Source organism: Lactuca virosa, chromosome 6 (assembly GCF_052849685.1).
Source record: "Lactuca virosa cultivar CGN04683 chromosome 6, Lactuca_virosa_CGN04683_v6, whole genome shotgun sequence".
Classification (NCBI taxonomy): Eukaryota; Viridiplantae; Streptophyta; class Magnoliopsida; order Asterales; family Asteraceae; genus Lactuca; species Lactuca virosa.
Genome location: NC_136431.1, coordinates 67,178,690 through 67,188,004, shown reverse-complemented (window position 1 = coordinate 67,188,004; position 9,315 = coordinate 67,178,690). Strand labels below are relative to the sequence as shown.

Below are 9,315 nucleotides of genomic sequence, written 5' to 3'. Positions count from 1 at the left end.
ACAAACATTTTTTTTTCAGACTGCAGACGTTTGGTCCACCTTTTCTACTGCAGAGGTCTACATATGTGATCCGCAGACTGCAGACATTTTGCATAAAAAAAAAACAGCACCTTAGATAATAAAAATACTTTAATGTTTGAGTATCTCAGTCTTGATTTTGAGAAATCTCACACCATGAAAAGATTGATTTTCAAAACAAATATAACACCTTATTAAAATAAATTGAATCAAAAAATCTTGAATTAGCCAATCTTAAAATATGAGCTCATGAATCAAAAGTTCTATAATCAATCTGTTTTACAATTTGAAAACATAAGGATTAAGAAAAGGATGAGGCTGTTTTACAAACTGCATTTCTCGGATAAAGAAATAAGGATTAAGAAAAGCCAATAAATATAATGTAAATTAAAATGATGAAATTTGTCTGTTTATTTGTATTTTGACAGGAATGAAACTGACCCAAACTTTCAATGCTCCACGCGAACAGGATATCTGTCGTCGCCTGTTGACGACGATTTGACCTGCCCTACCGGCGTTGATCCACCGATTCTCTAAGATCTTCTCCGGCGACACTATCAGAGGTCTTTGAAGTTACTTCTCCTCGATTGTTTATTTTTTTCTTTTATCCACTCACAATTACATACACGAATACCAACAATCCATCGATAATTCTTCTGTATGCTTTTTCCTTCACTAGTTATACAAAATTGTCTTCGTTTTGATACCTTATTCAAAGGAAAAACCGAATAGACTGCTATGAGTTTGGTGCTATGTGTGTTCTAGGGTTTATTTGGGGGGTTTTGGTTCCTTATTTTCGTCTATTTCACAACTGGAATTTGATATGATTAGGTATTATGCAATTTTCTTCTTACAGGTTACATACGAAACTTGGTTGTTTAGCAATGTCCAGATCCCTTCTGTTAGTTACACTGCTTTTATTAATGGTGTTAACTTCCCAATTGGATTGGAACCAGAAAGTCGTTAATGAGGTAGAAACAAGATCATCAGCTCTTTTAAGAAGGCAACAACTTGTTCTCCAAAGGGAAGACTATGTAAAAGAAAAGGTACGTACCTCATTTCATTTCTTTTCTTGTCAAATTTCTAAGTCCACATTAGGTTATAATGCTGTTTTCATTTTATATTCTACATCATCTCTGCATATATAGTGACACAAGTTAAAACTCACAACATTCAACACCAAACATCTTTCCCATATGATACACCCCACAAAAAATGGCAGTGTTTACAAATCACTTGAGAGATTTAAGTCTTTAACACTAAAACACAATAGATGGATAGAAGCCCTCGATACCGAAACCAAAGCTCTTGAGGCTAAGGTTTTGTTTGACACGCCACAGCTAGCTGATAAGCTAGCTTATTTTTCGAGTTTTTTTATGTTGTTGTGTTTGGCAAAAATCAAAAAGTAGCTAATAAGCTAGCTTTTTAAAAAGCTATTTAGATTAGCTTTTTAGGAGTTTTACTAAAGTTTTACAAATATGCCCCTTAATTAGTTATAGAAACACATTCTCTTAAATGCCCTTTTATGTAAATTTATATCTTTCGGTTAGTTTTACCAAACGTTATTTTTTATTAGCTAGTTTTTCAGCTATCAACTAGCTTTGTATTTAACAACTAGTTTTTCAGTTATCAGCTAGTTTTTTATTTAATAACTGGCTTTTCAGCTAGTACCCAAACATAGCCTAAATGGCTAATCACACATGGAAACTCACTGATTTAATTATTTTAAAACTTGTATCGAAAGGGATAATGACTTGTGAGGGTAATGGATTTTACAATTGTACACATTTAGTGTCTATAAAACACCGATTTACAGTAACACTTACAATAGGTTAGCAACTTTCTTTTTTGCAATTTTGACCAAAGGTTTACTTTTTGTTACGAATCTAGCTGAATTTTGATTTTCCAAAATTTGCCCCAACTCTCTTTTAACACTTTTTTTACATTTTTTATAACTTTTTTTCCCAATGTCATCTTAAATATTTGTTTTTATGCATATTTTTTTAAAGATTTTTGGTTTTTGTAATTTTTTTATATAAATTCGTTTTTATAAATCTGTTTTTTAACTTTTTCTTACATATTTGTTTTCATGCATGTAAGGTTGTAAGAAAATGTAAAAACTCGTCTTTTTTACATATTTGTAAAAAACTAAGCTGTAAAATAAACTTTGTAAAAGAGTTACAAAATAATTCGGGCAAAAGTTGTATAAAAGTTTGTCAAAAAGGTTATGTTATAGAAACTTTTTTTTAAAAAGCATAGTTTTATAAAAAAATGACAAAATTGCAAAAATGGTTCCTGTGGTTGGCAAAATTCTGTGGTTTTGGTCCAAAAAAGTTTGGTGGTGCACCAATGGTCCAAGATTGGATCTTTTTATTGGTTTTGGTCCCTATCAACTTAAAAAGACTATTATGCCCCTTAGATTTGTTTTTTTTATATATATTTATCATAATATTTTTAATTAGTTAAAAATAAAAAAATGGCCACCCCCCTCTCTATCTGATTTTATTCACACACACATACACTTATGAACATGCGTCCACACACTCAAGAACACACCCATAGTTGCCACCATCACCACCGACTTCCACCACTTGTTGTCACCATCAACGACTGCCACCACCGTGCACCACCTTCCACCGCCAACCACCATCATCTATCGTCCACTCTCTCTCTCTCTCTCTCTCTCTCTCTCTCTCTCTCTCCGCTGACCAGAAACCCCTATCTCCCCTACATCGGAAAAACATGCTTAGATCGAAAACCGTTGTCACATTTGTTAGGAAGCACCGTCAGAAACCATCTAGCCATCCATACCCAAACGACCTTCAACGGAGCCATCTTAACACCGATGTGGACCGTCGGAGCCACCTCCCTTCTCATCGGAAATAGGATTTTCAGAAGGCTCTCCATCTCCATCGTCATCTGAAGCCTCTCCCTCTCTATCGCCGGATCTGAAAACCACTCTTAAACCACCTTCACCAGAGAAGACGACTCGAGCTATAGATCTGGACTGCGATGTTATGGGTCTCTCCACCACTCTTTCTCCCTCTTCTACTGGTACGATCGTTAGAGTTTTCCAAAAGAAGATAAGGTTTTCGATGGAGAAGACGAAGATGAAGGGATGTGCTACTGGAGATGGTGGTGGTTTCTAGCTAAAAAAAAGTATATTTGGCGGCGTTGGCGGTGGTTTTCTACTGTGAAAACGAAGACGAAGGGCAGGGTTACCGGCGACGGTGGTGGTTTATGGCTAAAAAGGGGCAGATCCGACGGTGGTGGTGGTCCGGTGACATGTAGAAGGTGGTGGTCCAGCGGCGGTGGTGGTCCATCGGAAGTAGTGGTGTCAAGAAATGAAGTGTGAGAGGGAAATGGAGTCAATGTAAGGAGTGAGAGATGTAGGAGGTGGGGTGGGTGTGACTTAGGAGGGGTGGGTAGGGTGGGTTGGATTTTTCGTTTGTGTATTTATTTTTAATTAAAATAATAAGAAAACAATTAAAAAAATAAAAAAAAAAAAGTTATATAAGGGTATATTCGTCATTTCAGGTGGGGTATGGACCAAAACCACACTAAAATGCCAAACATGGGGACCAAAACCACACAAGGTATTCAAAATTAGACCACTAATACACCGCCAAACTTTTTTGGAATAATTTGGATCACAACCACATAAATTTACCAACCACAGGGACCATTTTTGCAATTTTGTCTAAAACAATTGTAAAAAAAGTAAAATTTGTAAAAAAAAAGTTTTAAGAAACATGTAAAAACAAAATTGAAAAAAGGGTAGAACAAATTCATAACAAAAATTAAAACTTGGGTAATAAAGTGTGTAAATTGGTGCTTTCGAGACATTTGAAATAGTTACTTTTGCCAAAATTTATCTTGACCTAAATTTATTAGTCAAACGTGTACAAAAGATTAGTAATCATCCACTAACAGTTCTCAAAAAAATCTAACTTTTATTTACCACATTATGACTTGTTTTTACAACTCTTGCATGTAATCTTTCAATTGCAGATTATCTTATCTCAGGAAAAACATATCTTGAAACTTAAAACACTTGTGCAAAGTCTTCAACAAGAGTTGCTACTGTGCAGGGGTAAAGATGACTTTTTGAATGACACTACAGTTGACCCTTTGACTCAACTCTTAAACGAACTCAAACACCAACAAATCATGGATTAGTTATATAGTAATTTATGCTTTATAGAGTTGTACAATACAACATTTTAAAACATAAATTTTTGTATATGGAGAAAAATTGTTGTGTACGAATAAGATCCTTTTTATATTGTATATGTAAGTATTATTATTATTATTATTATTTAATTTACCTTCACTTTAGATATTATGTGAAAATATCAGCAGCTTCATTCATTATCTCTCATTTTGAACATTTATTATGACCCTCATGTTAAGCCATTACTCATATGTATTGTAAATTTAATGAGATATTTATTAAAATGATCATATTTGGAAGCGAAGAGCAATATTGGAAGTCTTTCAATTGTTCTTTTGAATTATTTTATTATATTATAATATTTGTATTCTTATATTAACTTATTACCTTAAAGTATATGTTACCGGAACTTGATGATTTTAAAGTTAAGATTTATATTGGTGTTCCCCTTTACGTATAGTTAAATAGTTTCGTGTTATGATTTAAAAATGCTCAAACATTTTATTAAAATCATACTTTAATAGCTTAAAAATATTTATGAGTTTTAAAAAATTGTTAGTATAAATATCCCAATGAGTTTTAAGAAATTTAAATGATCATATATATATAAGAGAAAATAAATATTTGTATACTTTTTCTTCCTATTATTTTTAGATGATGACAATTGACAAGTGTAATAAAAACTTATTAATTTTATTAAATACGATAAGTATCACAATCGTAAATATGTAGGAATATGGTAGGAAGAAAAAATAGCGGGATATTTGATTTCTTTATATTTAAAGTAGTAGTTGATGTGGCAGTGGGACCACCCATTTTTGAAACAACATTTTTATTGCACTGATAGCAGGGTAATTGGAAAAGCTGATGGTCTAAGTTTTATCCAAATAACCACATTTCAACGTCTATTATAAAAGGATCACATATTTTGCAAAAAACAAGTCCATGAATTCGTTAAATTACCTTTTCAGAGAAAAAATTCGCGGATTATAGCCTCAAATTTGTGAATTTAATATATTTTTCTCGTTAATACGAATATTTCTTGAAAATGTCAACATATTAAGGTGTAGCAAAAATGGTTTAAGGGACATATTGTTTATACAACTTAGGTTGTGTGTTCAAAACCCTACAAAGACAATGTGAGGCTATTTTTTTGTTTACCCTTTAAGAAAGGTTTTTAATGGGATTTGAACTAATTATTACATCTTATATTGTTTATATTTTTAAGAAATATTTATGTTAGGTCCCGTTTGATAGTTTCTGTCTGGAAAAGTATTATCTGGTAAAGTGCTGTCTGTGAAAGTTTTCTGACTGGGAAAGAAACCATGCTGTTTGATTGTACATCTGATTGACTGTGCTGAATGATGAAAAAAATTAATAATTCAATAAAAAATAAATTTTAAAAAATTAATAATCCAATAAAGAAAAAAAAAGAGGCGGGGTTTGGTGTATAATTGTCTATCCAGCCCATTCAGCCAAAAAGATATGATTTTGAGGCTTTCTGGGAAAGACATATCTTACCAGGAAAGACCCTTTTTTTGTGCAAAATCAGTCTTTCCGGTCCATTCAGCCAGAAAGATCTGTTTACACCTGGAAAGATGCGTATCAAACGGGGTCTTAGTCGATTTTGATTTTTTTCCTACTTAGTGGAAAATATATTAAACTCATCATTTATTTATTATTATTTTGCATAGTAGATGGCCATTTTATGATAAACAATTGAAGATATGGCTACCTTGGTCGAGTGTCATTGAATTCATGAAGATGTGTACCATTTTGTGTCCTGAGTTTATAAAAAAAGTACAATTTAATTTCCACAACAACCTTTGTTCTTTAACTATTAAAAAGAAACATCTGTAACATTTCATTTCTACTTCCCTAATTATATATCGACTTTAAATTTTTAATATGTTTTACTAATTAGTTCATTTCATATTAAATTCGTAATATCATATAACATTTTTATAATTATATATGTAATAATTTTATCATCTTTGTATATTTTCAAAATAAAAGACCTCTAGTAGTTATCTTTTTATTTACTTTGTATTGTAAATAGTAGACAAAATTTCACAATTGGTCCTTGTGGTTTACATAATATCGCATTTTGAGGACTTCCTAGCAAAAAGTCATGCGACTGGTCCATGTGGTTTGTAAAATTACATCAAAGGTCCCTGTGGTTTACTATTTTTGTTATACTTTTAATTATTTATTATTCTTCTATTGTTTTTATTTATTTTGATTCAAGTAACGAAAAATAGAAAAACAAAAAAACAAAAACTCAAACACCAAAGTTGTAATATACTCTAATATATTAATACATTTTACATTTTTCATATATTTTTGTTTTTTCGCATTTTTTTATTAAGTTTGGTTATTTATGGTTTTTGTAACTTTTTTTTTTATTATGATTTGTGTAAATAAAAAAGTTATGTTTATTTTTGTAAATATAACTGAATAACTTTTCATAAGTTCTATATTCAAGAATCACCCTCTATTTCTTTTGAAAGAATATAAACAAGCATTTCTCAATTCAAGAATATGAATGAATAGTTTAACATTAACGAATAAAAAATTATGAGACAATAAGCTTTATTATCCCGCTTTTACAAATGAATATAGAATCCTTCATATTTTATTAGAATAATAAAATATGTAGATGAAGCCATTGAAGAAAATAGTACTCATCGAAGAAAATAGAAGATAAATAATATATTGGATAAGTTATAGAAAAATCTTCACCAACAATTTATCTAAACGGTGGGTATAAAATATTTTCAAATTTCACTAATTAATCAAAATGATATTAATTGAAAGCAAGGCTGTAAAAAAACGCTAGATGTTAGCTAGTCGTGGACTGAAGTTAAGGGGATTTATCGGGTAGACAATGATTAATCAGAAGATTATTCGGAGACCATTAAATATTAAGCAAAATTTTCAAAAGTCAATAAATCTAACTTTAATCCTAAGAATATAAGTATATAAGCATAAAAAGGTACATACCCAACATGACAAACAAACATTACATTTTAATTATATTATGAAATAATCATGTAAAACATTGAACAAGTCTGCAAAAAACCATAAATAACCAAAATTAATAAAAAAAAATACGACAAAAACCAAAAAATATGAAAAGTGTAAAATGTATTAATATATTAGAGTATATTACAACTTTGGTGTTTGAGTTTTTGTTTTTTGTTTTTTTATTTTTCATTACTTGAATCAAAATAAATAAAAACAATAGAAGAATGTTAAATAATTAAAATTATAACAAAAATAGAAAACAAAATATGAAATAATGATAATGATAAATGAAAACATAAAGTTGCTAACGATATTAAGTATGATACATCAAAGTAAAAAAAATAAAATAAACCGTAACAACATAAAATTAAAAAATACATTAACGTTTCATTTTACAATTAAGAAAAAAAGGTTTCGATATGGTTTATCGAATTTAAGTTTATTTACTTGAATCAAAATAAATAAAAACATTAAAAACCATAAATAACTAAAATTATAAAATAAAAATAGAAAACAAAATGTCAAAAAGATAAAAACAAATTATCAAATTGTTGAAATTATATATATACATATATATAAAATTTATATTTATAATTTATATATATACAAAATTTATATTTATAATTTTTATATATACAAAATTTAAAATTTAGAAAATTACACAAATGGTCCTTGAGGTTTGTAGTGTATTGCAATATTGGTATAAGGGCAAAATAGTCTTTTTTATTAAAATCTAACAACTGAAAAGTTATATTTAACGGCAGGAGGACCTTTCATGTAATTTTACAAACCACAAGGACCAATCACGTGACTTGTTGCTAGGAAGTCCTCAAAATGCGATATTCTGTATACCACAGGGACCAACTGTGAAATTTTGTCTAAATAGTAATATATTTATTCTATTAATACTATTGTTAAGCAATATTTCGACGTTCATTTAAAAAGTAATAAATTAGATAAAACAACTTTATAATAAAGTTCATTAAAATAATAATAAACTAGTAAAAAAAAACTCGTATTTTACTGCGGGTTTGATAAAAGATTACAGATTCTAACATTATATATTCATTCAATTTCACTCTAAAGCAATCATATTCAGAAATACATTCTAGTTATGAAGCATAGCTGAAAATGAAGTTAAGTATAAGAATCTAAGGTTGCGTTTAGTTGTGGAAAAACGGTTTTCATTTTCTGTTTTCTGTTTTCCGTTTTTAGTTTTCGTTTTCCGTTTTCAGTTTTCATTGGAAAATTTAGAAAACGCGTTTACTTAAATCTTATTCATTTTTCATTTTCTGTTTTAGAAAATTAGAAAACGCGTTTAGATGTGCATTTTTCTATGAGTTTTCATTTTCCAATTCTTGTTATTTTAACTAACATCACACAAACCCGCAACGCCACTCACACCCCACCCACCACACCCCACCCTACCCTACCCTACCTCATCCCACACTACCCCACCCCACACCACCAACCCTACCCCACCCTATACCACCCCACTTCACCCTACCTCATATCGATCTGAGATTGATCATCCATGGTTACCAAATCATTTCATGGTGCATTTTATTTTAATGTTATTCATATGATGTTTTGGGCTAAGTTTAATGCATTAATTCATATCTTTGGAGTAGGTAGGGGTGGGGTGGGTAGGTGTGAGATAGGTATGGGTGGGGTGTTTGTGTGTGTGTGTGTTTTTGTGGGGGGTGTGTGTGTGTGTTTGTGGGGGGTGGGGGTGGGTGTGGGGTTGTGTGTTCGTGGGGGTGGGGGTGGGTATGGGTGTGTGTATAGGGGGTGGGTGTGGGTGTGTGTGTATAGGGGGTGGGGATGTGGGGTTGTATGTGTGTGTGTGTGTGTGTTTATGGGGGTGGGTGTGGGGGTGTGTGTGTGTTTGTGGGTGTGTGTGTGTATGTGTGGGGGTGGGGGTGGGGGTGGGTGTGGGTGGGTGTGGGTGTGGGTTGTGTGTAGGGGGTAGGGGTAGGGTGGGGTAGGGGTAGGTGTGGGTGTGGGTTGTGTGTGTGTATGTGTGTTTGTGGGGGTGGGGGTGGATGTGCGTGTGTGTGTGTGTGTGTTTATGGGGGTGGGTGTGGGGGTGTGTG

At 31.6% G+C, this 9,315-nt stretch overlaps 1 protein-coding gene across 1 annotated transcript; it reads left to right on the top strand.

Moving 5' to 3' along the window:
• Positions 1-413: 413 nt before the first annotated feature.
• On the top strand, positions 414-4,363 carry LOC145120585 (uncharacterized). Its single transcript, XM_079056391.1, has 3 exons — positions 414-581; positions 875-1,064; positions 4,030-4,363. Exons 2-3 carry the CDS (start codon positions 903-905, stop codon positions 4,195-4,197), a joined length of 330 nt encoding a protein of 109 aa, XP_078912517.1. The 5' UTR covers positions 414-581; positions 875-902; the 3' UTR covers positions 4,198-4,363.
• The last annotated feature ends 4,952 nt before the right edge of the window (positions 4,364-9,315 follow it).